General features: G+C 33.4%; 1 protein-coding gene and 1 pseudogene across 5 annotated transcripts in view; both read right to left on the bottom strand.

Moving 5' to 3' along the window:
* The window catches only part of STK31 (serine/threonine kinase 31), a 57,641-nt gene that overhangs the window by 7,870 nt on the left and 36,015 nt on the right, over positions 1-13,756 (bottom strand). For all 5 annotated transcript variants that reach the window (XM_016159602.2, XM_016159607.2, XM_016159604.2 and 2 more), the window contains 9 exons: positions 12,907-13,026; positions 10,924-11,055; positions 9,207-9,311; positions 7,536-7,616; positions 5,820-5,945; positions 5,099-5,224; positions 4,836-4,922; positions 4,045-4,194; positions 1,373-1,495 (listed from right to left, as the gene is read on the bottom strand). In XM_016159602.2, coding sequence (XP_016015088.2) covers positions 1,373-1,495; positions 4,045-4,194; positions 4,836-4,922; positions 5,099-5,224; positions 5,820-5,945; positions 7,536-7,616; positions 9,207-9,311; positions 10,924-11,055; positions 12,907-13,026 — 1,050 coding nt within the window. The remainder of the gene's footprint in view (positions 1-1,372; positions 1,496-4,044; positions 4,195-4,835; positions 4,923-5,098; positions 5,225-5,819; positions 5,946-7,535; positions 7,617-9,206; positions 9,312-10,923; positions 11,056-12,906; positions 13,027-13,756) is intronic.
* LOC118610993 lies at positions 11,758-11,876 on the bottom strand (annotated as a pseudogene).

The raw sequence follows: 13,756 nt of genomic DNA, 5'->3' as shown, positions 1-13,756 counted from the left end.
CTAAGAATCTGTCACCAGCAGACTTACTTTAAAAGAATAGCTAAGGAAAGTTCTTAAAACTAAAGGGAAGTGACTAAAACATCAGGAAAAAAAAAAAACGAAAAGAGTAAAAATATAGGTAAATGTAATACAGACCATCAAAAATAATGTACTTTGACAAGTGAACTCCTCTAAGCTTTCTGCATTTGGATCCAAGAAGAAAAGAATAACACTTCTGGTCAAGATGGTGGAGTAGGTAAACACTGTGCTTGCCTTCTCTCATGAACAGATCAAAAATACAACTATACTACAGAACGACCATCAATAAGAATCTCCTTAAGTCTAGATGAAGTCCTATAACGACTGGGGCGGGGGAGAGCAGATGTGAAACAAGTTGGTCCTATTGTTATTTGCTAATTTATGAAACACAATTACTATGCTGACTTTGTGTACTGCAACCTTGCTAAACTTAGTTGTTAGTTCTATAGTTCTTATATACATTCCTAAAGATTTTCTACATAATAAAAGACAGCTTTACTTCATTTTCAAACTCTGTTTTTTATTTCTTTTTGTTGTCATATTACACTGGCGAAAATCGGGATCTGTAAACTATGGCCTGTGCGCCAAATATATCTACTGCTTATTTTTGTACAGCCTGAAAGCAGAGAATGGTTTTTGCATTTTTAAATGTTTAAAAGAAAACCAAATACTACTTCTCGATATATGAAACTTACGTGATATTCCAATTTCAATGTTCATAACTAAAGTTATACTGGAAAAAGAGCCATTTATCCATTTATATACTATCTATGGTTACGTTCATGCTAGAGAGACCATATGGCCTAAAGAACCTAAAATATTTACCATCTGATCCTCTACAGAAAGTTTTGCTGACCCATGGGCTAGAATCACAGTACAATGGCAAACAGAAGAAATGAGAACAGACATCCTTCCCTCATTAATACTTAATCCCTCACAATTCACAGGAAAAATGCATGTAAACTATTGATAAGAAATAGCTATTTGGTTCACGCTGAAATTAGGAACATTAACTCAAGGCTTAACATTTATTTTCCACATATGTATGAACTGCTTCCAGATTAATATAGGGCAAAATCATCTTTACTGTGAATCTTAACTTTTTAATAAAACTAACACAATAACATGTTATGTAAATATCAAGTCAATCTGGAGAAAGTATGCAATAGGTGATAGGAAGTATATCAACAGTTTATCATAAAACTTTTTAAGAGAAAAAAACTCTGCTCCACTAAAAATTTGGCACCACTTTTTATTGAGGAAAACTTCTATAAAATCATCACTTTATATACTGAAATATAAATATAAATACATACAAATGACTGAGCTCGTTCAATTTAAAAAAATAACATACCCACAATAAAAGGCAGCCATAAGCATATAAGTCAGAACTTGGAGAAGCAGGTTTTCCCATTTTCAGTTCAGGTGATATCAAATTCAAGTCACCAACCATCATGTTCACTGAAGTTCGCTGACTCTATGAAAACGACAGATTATGAATCTTAGAAGCAACCACACAGTTGACATGGCTTTCTGTTAAAGACTCTGCATTTAATAAACAACAACAAAAAAACAAATTCATTTGAAATATTTCATTCTCTTTTGCCAAGTATTATAAACTATTATAAACTGCTCCTGAAATAAGTCTCATAAATTTAACAGTGAGACTTTGGTTATACTTCACATTGTAGACTCAAGCAGATTCAAAACTATAAGAATTATTAATTCTTTAACATTTGGTACTTCTTTCAAAATAAATTTCATAAGGGTAAGAGATAGTGCTATTTTCTAATTCTGAAAACTCTAAGTACCTTGTTAAAAACTGGAAGTCTACACAGTACATTCTTTCCTCACTGACCAGTTCCTAAGTATACCATTTCCAACATGTGGAAGGATGATCAGTTACATGAACATGAAGCCTGGATTCAGACAGACCTTAGCTGCAATTTCCCCTCTCCCACCTATTTGCTGTGAGCCTAAATTAACTTCTTTGAACCTAAATTAATTAATTTGTAAAATGGAAATAATATCTACTTTGCAGAGTTATTATTGTAAGGTAATTAGCACAATAATTACCTCACATATATCACTGTTAATTATCTCTTCTCTTCCCATCTTGTTACCTGCTTCTCAGAGGGTGATCCGAAGACCAGTAGCCAGCATCACCAGGGGGCTTGTCAGAAACGCTGAATATAAATTTGCATTTTAACAAGAACCCCAGGTGATTCTATGCACTGAATAAAATCTGAAAAGCAATTATCTTGACCACAGACTACTTTTCAAATTTCTCTTCCCGTTTAATACTTCAAACTAAAAGTGGTGTAAAAAATGAAGCAAAAGGTGAGTTTAATCAATATTTCAGAGTAAATAATTTTAAATGAAGATTAAAAGCAATATTTGGGGAAATAATATAGCTGACAAATCAGTATAAAAGAGTAAAAATAATTCTTAGAGTAGTCATGATGTCTACAGTTGTGCAAATAGTATGCTCAAAAGGTAAACTAACCTGGATCCCTAAGAGTCTAGAACTTTTAAAACATCATTTTAAATTATTTTTCTTAGGATGTTATCTTAATTTTCAGATAAATCGATATAATAAATAAATAAATAAAATCTGCTTTATCTAAATCCTTCATAATCCAGCATTTTATTATAGTTTTACGTTTTCATTTTATAATTTTTTTGAGCTACCGTATGAAAATCATTCAGACTACATATACACAGGTAGCATTACCCTGTGACTTGGAGATGCATTGACTTATACCATCAAAAGGGAACAGCTCAGACAATAAAATGTTGGCAGGAATGTATAGAAACTGAAATCCTCACATGTTGCCAATGAGAATGTTAAAGAGTGTAGCCAAATTGTTGTATTACATGGTAACTCTGTGTTAACCACTCCCAAGAGAAATGAAAACATATGTCCACACAAAAATACTTGTATACTAATGTTCACGGCGGCATTATTCATAATCAAAAAGTGGAAGCCACCCAAATGTTCGTCAGCTGATGAATGTAAAAACAAAATATGGTTTATCCTTACAATGAAATATTATTTGGGCCTTTTAAAAAAGAAATGATGCTCAGATGAACGCTACAACATAGATGAACTTTGAAAACATTATGCCAAGTGAAATAAATCAATCACAAAAGGCCACATATTGCATCATTCCACTTACAGAAAATGTCCAGAGTGGGAAAATTCATAGAGAAAGTGGTTTCCAAGGGACTGAGGAGAGGGGAAATAAGGAGTGACTGGAAATCAATATGGGGTTTCTTTTAGGGGTGATAAAAATGTTCTGGAATTAGATAGTGATTATCAATGCACGACTTTATGATATATTAGAAACTACCACTAAATTGCACACATTACGATACGTGAATTATAACTCAATAAAGCTGTCATCTTAAAAAAGAAAACTGCTCCCTCATGATTGTGTATATTTTGAGACTGCCCATTCTATCGAAGATAAATAAAAAGGTCAAAATATGCTCTTTGATGTTTGTTGTCTCTATTAACTGCCTGTTCTGAGATAAAATGTCACCAAATTTACAGCCAATGTAATTGAGCCAGCAATTAAGCTAAATTGCAAAGTCCAAGGTTACCAAGTTTCTAAAAATGCTCATCAATGGAAAAATAGCAAAGCATGTATACTTAAATTTAATCTATCGAGGGAAGGGCACCAGCAGAAGAGGAGGTAAGAGATGGCCACCTAGTTTTCCCTGTGTATTTCCTAGCAATTTAATGTTTCTGGATTACAATAAAATAATTAATGATTAATGTTGTCAATACCATTGACTATAATGTCAGTCTGCCCCTAAGACTTATGGTTAAAAATTATAATGCACAGATTGAGGAATTAGTGTTCCAGCACCTAGCTGGTAACGAATTGCTTATGCTACAATGACACACCTTAACTGAAGGCAAAGATCTTATAAACTAGCAGACCATGTAAACGTGCTGAACTACTGCCTAATAATATTAAATGAAGTCTAGAACCCATTTGTAAAATCACGATATTTTACCACAGATTTGGTGAAGTCAAAATCTCCAATAATTCCTCTTTCACGGTTTAAAGCAAATACATTGTTCTGATGAAGTGATCCATGAATTATGTCAGCCTTGTGCAACGTATGCAGGCCCTGGGCAACACCTTTCATGACCTTTAAGGCTTCCTACAGACATATACACACAGAAGAAGTCAGAAAGCAGGCAAATCATTTTAATACATGACCTTTTTAATTAATAGACTTTTCCAGAAGTGAGTAAAGTTTCCTCCAAATGTACCTTTAATAAGAATACAGCACAGAGAAAGAATTAAAGGCCAGAAGTCCTGATTATGTAACGGGTGATATCACATACATATGACTTAAGAGACTGTAGTGTCTAAGACATCTCAGATTACAAACAATGACTACATAAAGCATCTAGGAATAAGAGACTAAAATCATGTTACAGAGTAGAAAGAACCAGGGCATCCTTTACTGTTATTACTAATTCAAATTTATGATAAGAAATTAAAGCTATCACTTAAGTATTTATAACGCTAAGTGCTATGCTTTGCAACATACATACAACACAGATTAGTTTTAAGCATGAGCTTTGGTACCAAAAAGATCTAATTTCAAATTCCAGCTCTGCCTCTACCTGAGGGATCCTGTGCAAGTCATTTATTCTGTAAACTGAATTTTTCTCATCTCTATATAACAGGATAACTTATATCTCCAGGTTGATGTGACTAGCAAATCGAATGCTAGTCAAAATTTTATGTAGTATAAGGCATGTAGTATGCCCTCAATAAACGTGTTTTACTTACTTCTGAAGTCAGAGGCATACTGGCTTGAACAGCACTCAGGTTTGCCCTAGGATAGTATGGGACCATCAGATAAGCCATAGGATCAGACTAAGAAGCAAAACAGAGAATGAGACTGGAAGTAAAAAATTCCTCGATATATTCTTAGTGTACACTGATTGTAAGAGATAACTTTTTATGTTAAAAGGAATGAATTCCCTCTTTAAAACTTGGAGCTGAGACTTATGTTAAACGTTTTCTACAAAAGATTATTATAAGAATTTTACCTTACACAAAAATAAGAATATCAATGGTAGCAACCCAGACTCTTCTTTAGCTTCTCTCCAAGCTCTGTGATAGGTGGCTGCTCTCTGAATCACCCTGGCCTCTGTGTCAACATCCACAGAATAGCCCTTGTACCAAAAAAAGAGGCACTCATAAGTCTACGATTAAAAATCCCACTCTAATACATAATTTCAACTTAAACATAATTTTTACATAAGTTAAATTACATCTAATTTTATTTTTAAATTGTTGTAAGTACCTTTTCTATCTGCTTTGAATGGCATAATTTAGAAATTACCTGAAGCTTAACATACATTCTGCAATTTGTAGCCACTAAGGCCAAATTAATTAACCTATTACCATCATTAATAGTTTCCCAGAGCAATGAAGAGAAGAAATCAAACAGAAGACTGTGTTGGCAAGACAGTTAAGATTTCAAAGAGAAATTTAAGAAAAACAAGAATTTTAAAAGGCTATTGGATAAATATAAGACAGTTCACCTGAAAATGGAAAACGAGTATATCTTATTAAAGACATATATTATTTAGAGAAATGAAGGAAGCTTTATATTCAAAATTCTGATAATCAAACTGTCAGCATAATCATTATGCCAGCCACCTCATATAATTTAGAAAACAGTGGGTTTTTACTTTCCTAAAATCTAACACCACCATTTCCTTTTAAATTTCTGAATCTCGCACAAATCAGAGAACTTAAACTTACCTTTAAAAGAATTATCTGCCCATTAATCTCAGAACATACCAAAGGACGCTTGCTGCTAAGTTCCTTCATGGGTTCGGCATCAAGAAGATCCCGTTCCAAACTCATTGTAAGAAGACCACCAGAGTTCTAGGCACAAGTTTTTGTTAACAACTGAAGAGCCCAAACAATCTTAGTACTTTTAAATCATAAACTTTATTAGTTACATGCTATTAGATGGGTTGGACACCATCAATCCTACTGGAGAAACCAGTAAAATAAAAATATTTAATGTTTCATATGTTTTCTAGCTCCTGGCTCTTGAACTCCTCCCACCCGAAGTGTTATCACTATACATTTAATCGTTGCTACAGTTCTAGAACAAATTTTGAAGCAGACTGGGATTAACTAGATATGCTTCCAACGATCCCTGACGTTTACTTGGAAAACTTCATGTGTTTCCTAAAAATATTAAAATGAAAAAAAAAAGTAAGTTGTAGAATAGGAACAAGAAGACTAAAAATTATGACTACTATGAAGTAATTCTAACACCTCTGCCTCTCTTTGAAGTGGAATCCTCAAAAGTGAAAACTGCTTTCAAATATTTTAATTCTACCAATTTCTGCTATTTTTAAAAAAGATTAATTTTTTGCACTAAAACCTATCAACATTTTAGACCAAGCTAAGTTTTTCTGTGGGGTAGTTTTAGTAAGAGGAGTTATAAAATTGTTCTTTGGTTCTTTTTTTTTTAAGTGTTGTCGGTATATTTAAGTAATCCACAATATATAGTCAACCCGCAGGGGTTTCCTACGTATATATCACAGTTAAACATCTTAAAATCTTTAAAGACATTCATAAACCATGCTTCACACCTTTTATAATCTTCCAAAATAAAATACAATTGCGTGTTTTTAAACTAATTTTCAAGTCCCACACAGCACCACATATTCACTCATTCATCCTACATGAGACACTCTCTGAGCTAGAGTTAAATAACTGCAAGGAAAATTCCACATTAAAGTCTAGTCTGGAAAGATTTTATAATAATTGCTTTAATAACTTCAGGGACTTTAATCTTACATATTTATGAGTTCACAAGTCTATGTAAATACCCCTTTCTGTACCATTTTTAAGCTATTATGAACATAATAACAATCTGAATAAATATCATATTTAGTCCCTCATCCCTAGCATGGAAATAAAAACACAGAACTCCCAGAATCTGCCTTGAGAGTCAGTTTACCAGTCCTGCTCCTTACTGCTCTCTAATACAAGTATCTCCAAGGCTTTGAATCCTGCTTGCCTAGAAACCTATACACATGTCAACATCTCTACCTTAACTAATGTCTCTAGGATTTTCTCCAGCCTGCTTTAACTTAACATACATTCTGCTTAAATTCCTCATGACTAGCAGGGTCCCACTTTAATTCTAACTCTTGTAACAGCAACTAAAACTGCTTATCATTTCAAAAAACAAACACCTGTAATTCAAGTAAGTAACACACAATGCATTGAATGAGTGTGAGGAAAAAAGAAGAGAAAAACATGCAAACTAACATAAAAATTTATATACTATGCCAGTATTAAAGACTGTCTTGAGGAAAAAGTTCTAATAGTACCTAGAACCTATTCATCAGAAATATTTTTATAGTAAGGATATTACAAATTTAATGCTGACACAATTTTAACATCTTCAGTTTTCTCTAACTGGTAGTAATTCTCAGGAGAAACAAAGCTTACCATGTACTTAAGTAATCCTATTTCGGGATGAAGCAGAGGCAGCTCAGGGAACCATTTCTGTACCAAGCTATTCAGCTTCTCCTAAATTTAAAAAATATAAGTCAACATATATTCAATTGTGACATGTTGGTCTTCAGGAAAAAATAATATACCAGTATGCCCCTTATTACATATCTAGCAAGATGTATAATTTAGTAAAATTTAACCTAATAAGATACATAATCACTAATTTTGCCTTCTATTACAGGAAATATCAAATGAAAACCAAGAGTTACCTTTGATCTAAATTTCCATCTTACTAATAGAATGAAAACTTGATTTCCAATTTTAAGCTTGGTATACATATACAGGCACAAAATCTTGCTTAAGGTCAAAGTCTGCACTCACTTCCAAACTAAAATGAAAACGTGTGTTTACAGCCTTTCCACTCTGAACAAGCCCAATCCCATCTGATTTTGGAAGCTAAGCAGGGTCTGGCCTGATTAGTGCTTGGATGGGAGACCACCTAGGAAGGTGCTATAGGCATTAAAAATACAATAAATAATAAAAGAATAAAGCTGACAACATCCTTACAATCCATGAAGTCAACGAAGGGTTGCCTTGCCTAAAAGAAAAAGTGTGACTCACCAGAGTGAATCATAAAATTGTCATTATTTCTTAAAAAATTAAGAGCACAGTGACATTTGAAAAATAATGGCTATTTCATTGAGGAGGGAAAAAAATCATAAAAGTCTTGATAAGCTTTACAAAAGCCACTATGAAGCAAACATGAAAACTGAAGATCTTTAGAAAAGTCATCTATGACAAGTAAAATTTCTAGACACTTGTCATGTCACTGGGAGACAGCTATTTATCCAGGTAGAAAATAAAGTACACACAGTCTTATGAGTTTGCTAAATGAAGCATAACACTTAAAATGTCTATTATTTTCATAGCATTTTTATTTATCAAAGCACTGTTCAACTTACTACTTCTCTCAATACCCCTGAAACATAAAATACAATATTCTTTCCATTTTAAAGAGAAAACACACTGACTGACTCTCCCAGGGTCACAAAAATTTGTGGTAGATTGGAGACTTAAAGACGTAACTTCCCGCCAAAACCAGGTAGTTTTATTTTGTTATACTCTTCAACTAAATTATACTGCCCCTTTAAAGCTGTTATTGTAGCATTATGCTAAAATAAAGTTCATGTAGATTTTAACAAAGGAAAAAAATTTTTAAACTTTAACAGGATATAAGCAATATGCAAACTGTTTAATGCTATAATCTCAATTCTTGTTTTTAAAAAAGCAGAAAAGACTAAAAAAAAGTCAAAAATTAACAGGGATTCTGTATTGTACACCTGACACTACTATAATATTGTCAATTATACTTTAATAAAAAATAAATTTTAAAAGAAGAAAAAAATTAACAGTGATTACTACTGTTACCACTGAGTAAAAAAGTTATAGGTGATGTTTTTTCTTCATAATTTTTGGTAATTTCCACATTGGATACAATGGTTTTGAATTATTTTGTCATCAGAAATTAATTTCTAAATTCACATATTACTCTACCAACATAATTATGCCAATATAATCACTATCCTTGTGATTAGAGCCACCTCATAAAATAATATTAATTCCTAGTAAAAAATAATTCCAAACTCCAAAGAATCAAATACTTACATATTCCTCCTGCTCACGATAAATTTCCTGAAAGACACTCTTGCGCAATTGAGTTATTTCTTGTTTTATTTTCTCAATTTCAGATCCATCATGGTCATCATCAGACTTTAATCAGAAAGAAAAAAAAAGACCTTATAGGCTTGCTAAAGTAGACTGAAATCTTTAAGTCATCTAGCACAGCAATCCCCAAAATTTTTGGTACCAGAGATCATAGTTCCTATGAGAACCTGATGCGTGATGATCTGAGGTGGAGCCGAGGCAGTGATGCCAGCGCTGGGGAGCGGCCGCACATACAGATGAGCTTCACTCACTCACTGTCCCACCACTCACCTCCTGCCGTGCAGCCCAGTTCCTAACAGGCCACAAAGTAGTACTGGTCTGCAGCTCACACAGTAAAGGTCAAGAATAGGAATCACAATACAACTAAATTCCCTGGAATAGTTTTCAAAGTGAGATTTGGTGTTTTAAAAAATGAGTAAATGTGTGGCATGTCTACTAGAGGAAAGACAGTGTGAGCTTCACAAAGACTCCATAAAATTTCAATGATAATAAGCCATCTTAAAAGGTACATGTTTTCAAAGTTAAATATATTTCTCCAAAAGTTAAAAAATTGAGTTAAAAAATATACCATTCCCCACATCCCAGAATACAATAAAACTGGAAAAATCTTAAACCATTTTATTAGTTCCACTCCATGTCCAATTAAGTGCTCTAAAGAGAAACTGAGCTAACTCAAATTAGCTTAAGAGATAAATCCCTTTTTATCAAAAAAAAAAAAAAAATCAAATTCTCAAGGGAATACAAAGAAGTACCAAAGTTTCATGAAGTTTAACTTAAGGAAGGAGGTTAGAATGTCCTAATTTTTCTAGTTCTATTATCACATGAAAGCAACTTAAACATTTACAAGAAACAGTATGTCCAGCATTAAAAAGAGTGTAAACAGGACGTCATCATCTTAAAAATACTTTAGGACAATATTCTACACTTAGGAAAGCACCCCATCATCCTGCATGTAGTAGACTTGTATTATAACAGACATTGTAACAGTAAAAAAAAGTTTTTTAAATCATTGAAAATATTTGTTACTAAAAACCTAGGCAGCAATGCAAACTGTTTTTAAAGAACATTTAGAGGTAGAAGGGATGGGGGAGGTAGACGGGGTAAAGGGGGTCAAATATGTGGTAACAGAAAGAAATCTAACTATGGGAGATGAACACACAGTGTAAACATATATATGCCTTATTGTTAAAGTGTACAGCTGAAACTTACTGAATTCTGCTAACCAATGTCATCATAAAAAAGAAGAGAGAGAGAGAAGGAGGGAGGGAGGCAAGGAGGGAGAGAGAGACGAAGGAAGGAAGGAAGGAAGGAAGGAAGGAAGGAAGGAAGGAAGGAAGGAAGGAAGGAAGGAAGGAAGGAAGGAAGGAAGAAGGAAGGAATAAGTAAGGAAGGAAGGGAGGGAGGGAGGGAGGGAGGGAGGGAGGGAGGGAGGGAAAAACTTAGACACAGGAAAATGTTTACATTATTAATGTAAGAATTTTATTCACAGAGGAAAAAATAAAATATATAAAATAAAATGTGAATAATGGGTCTATTTTAAAGAGTATATCAATCAGCATTACTTTTATAAAGTATATTTATTAGCATTACTTTTACAAAGCAGAGCACAAGTAAAAGAAGGTACACAGAGTTCAGTAAGAACCAATTCTTTTCTTACTTCTTCCAAATTATTCTTTTCAACCAATTTCCATCTCAGTCGAGCTTTTAAGCTTTTCAGTGTCTTTTTAATGGAGAGCAAGTGATCCAGATTGGGGCTGTTATTTAAACATTCAATAATCTGCTTCTTAAACTAAAAGAAAGAGATATTTTCAAAACAGACAACGTAATCACTTACTGAGCATTTATTATATCTCTATTAAGATTCGCCTAGTATTTACTGAGTTTGGATTGAAATAAGAAAGTCTACAGTTTTCAACAAGAGAGTTCTACCAACTGATTTTTAAGTATTAGTATTTCTGTTTAGAAGAATATCAGTTCCAGCAATCAAAGTGGCAAAGGTAAAAAAAAAAGAACTACTTCAGGCTGATACAGTAAAACATACTTTGCTAGAGAGGATGCAAATTAGAATTTCTAGTGAGGATGCACATTGACATTACCTTTCCCAAAAGTAGTTTAATAATATGTATCAAGTTTTAAGAATGTTCATTCCTTTTGACTTAGTAATAAATAATTTTAAGGAATCTAGCTGAGGAAACACACAAAATTATGTACAAAAATTATTTACAATGTTACTGATGATAAAAAAAAAGTGGAAGCAACCTTAATGTCTAGCAAAGGAAAGGTTAAATAATGTACATCTATACAATGGATGATTTTTTAGTCAGCTCAAAATGATTAATCATATGGGAAAATGTAGCATACCATTAAATGCAGAAAATATTTTCTTTTTTTTCTTTTTTTTTTTTTTTTTAGGCAAGGCAACCCTTGGTTGACCTCATGGATTGCAAAGACCTTGTCAGCTTAAATCCCTTATTTTTTATTTCATTTTTTACACCTATAGCACCTGGTCTTCCTAGGTGGTCTCCCAACCAAGTACTAACCAGGCCCGACCCTGCTTAGCTTCCAAAATCAGACGGCATTGGGCTTGTTCAGGGTGGCATGGCCATAAAGAAAATATTTTCAAAATAGCTTACAAAACAATGTTATGCACATAACATACATACATACATACATATATGCAAGTCACCATCCAAAAAAAGAAACACGGGCATACGTTTTATTGTGTTTCACTTTATTGCTCTTCACAAATATTGCACATTATTTTTTAATTGGTTTGTGGCAACCACTGGGGTCGAGCAAGTCTATAGGCGTCATTTTTCCACAGTATTTCCTCACTCCATGTCTTTGTCACATTTTGGTAATTCTCACAATATTTCAAACGTTTTTATCATTATTATATCTGTGATAGTAATCTGTGATGACTCATCTTTGATATTATCATTGTAATTGTTTTGGGCAAGCCACAAACCACAAGCATATAAGACAGTAAACTTAACTAATAAATGTGCATTCTGACTACTCCACCCATGAATCATTCCCCCATCCCTCTCCTTCTCCTTAGGCCTCCCTATTCCTGAGACACAAAAATATTGAAATTAGACCAATTAATAACCCTACAATAGCCTATAAGTGTTCAAGTGAAAAGAAGTCACACATCTGTTACTTAAAAGCTAGAAATGATTAAGCTTACTGAAGAAGGCACGACAAATGTCAAGATAGGCTAGAATCTAGGCCTCTTGCACCAGTTAGCCAAGAGTTGTGAATGCAATAGAATGAAGGAAATTAAAAGTGCTATTCCAATGAATACGGGAATGATGAGAAATCAAAACAGCCTTATTGCTAATATGGAGAAAGTTTAAGTGGTCTAGATAGAAGATCAAACCAGCCATGACATGCCCTTAAGCAAAAATCTAATCCAAAGCAAGGCCTTAACTCTCTTCAATTCTATGGAAGCTGAGAGAAGTGAGGAAGCAGCAGAGTAAATTTAATTATATACCAACTAAAAATGGCCACAGTGCTTTGCTGACAATAATGAATAATTTAGCTACACAATGGGTATTAAACTACTTGAGAAAATTTTAAGTATTAAAAAATACAAAACATCAATATATAAGACAAATAAAATAAAGCATAATCCAACCTCAATACTGTGCTTGTACTTAGATTGTACTGTGGCAATAAGCCTTTCCTCTGAATGGATCTTTTGTAGTACTTGACTATATGTATTTAAAATGATCTCCTTGTCTGCATCACCTTGCTCCTAAATGAAACCAAACACATAGAATTATACACAAAGGAGTATTCAAAATAGTTAAAACCTTCAATAACAATGGATAAACTTCAAAATAATGCCTTTAACAAATTTCTATGTCCATTTCAAAATATTTCTTAAACACGAGTATTTGCCTAGACAGAAGGAAGATGGATGTCAAAGATGTTCATATGGGAAATTTTACTCCCATTATATTATTACTCCTAGAGCTGTCTGGAGTAGAGGAACATCAAAGGAAATCATGGACACTGTATACTAAATGTAAGAACTAAACAATATTTAGAACTTCAACACTTAAATTACTTTTGGAAATCATCTATTAATCGCCACTTTTAAAATAAAGTCTGACAAAATCATCTAAATAAGAACTATTGTTAAGGGTGGAAAGTTTTCAAATGGCCAACTTCTGCTTCTGTAATCTGTTTGTTTAACCAGGGTGTGGTTCTAGGAGATGTCCTGTGCAAAAATATGCTAATGGCCAACTTCTGCTTCTGTAAACCTGCTTGCTTGTTTGATGTGGTTTTAGGCTTTATAAGCTGCCTCCTTTTGGAAGCTGGGGACTGATCTCCTCTAACCCTGTGTGGTAGAGAGTCAGTCGCCAGCCAGCTAATAAAGGCTCACAATTCATCTCAACTGGCTCCGTGCATCTTAGATGTGATTGCGCCACACCACCATGTGACAATAGGGAAATACAATAATGCATATATATTTTTAATGC

The sequence above is a fragment of the Rousettus aegyptiacus genome, unplaced genomic scaffold (genome assembly GCF_014176215.1).
Source record: "Rousettus aegyptiacus isolate mRouAeg1 unplaced genomic scaffold, mRouAeg1.p scaffold_m13_p_13, whole genome shotgun sequence".
NCBI lineage: Eukaryota > Metazoa > Chordata > Mammalia > Chiroptera > Pteropodidae > Rousettus > Rousettus aegyptiacus.
This window is presented reverse-complemented; position numbering and strand designations above follow the sequence as displayed.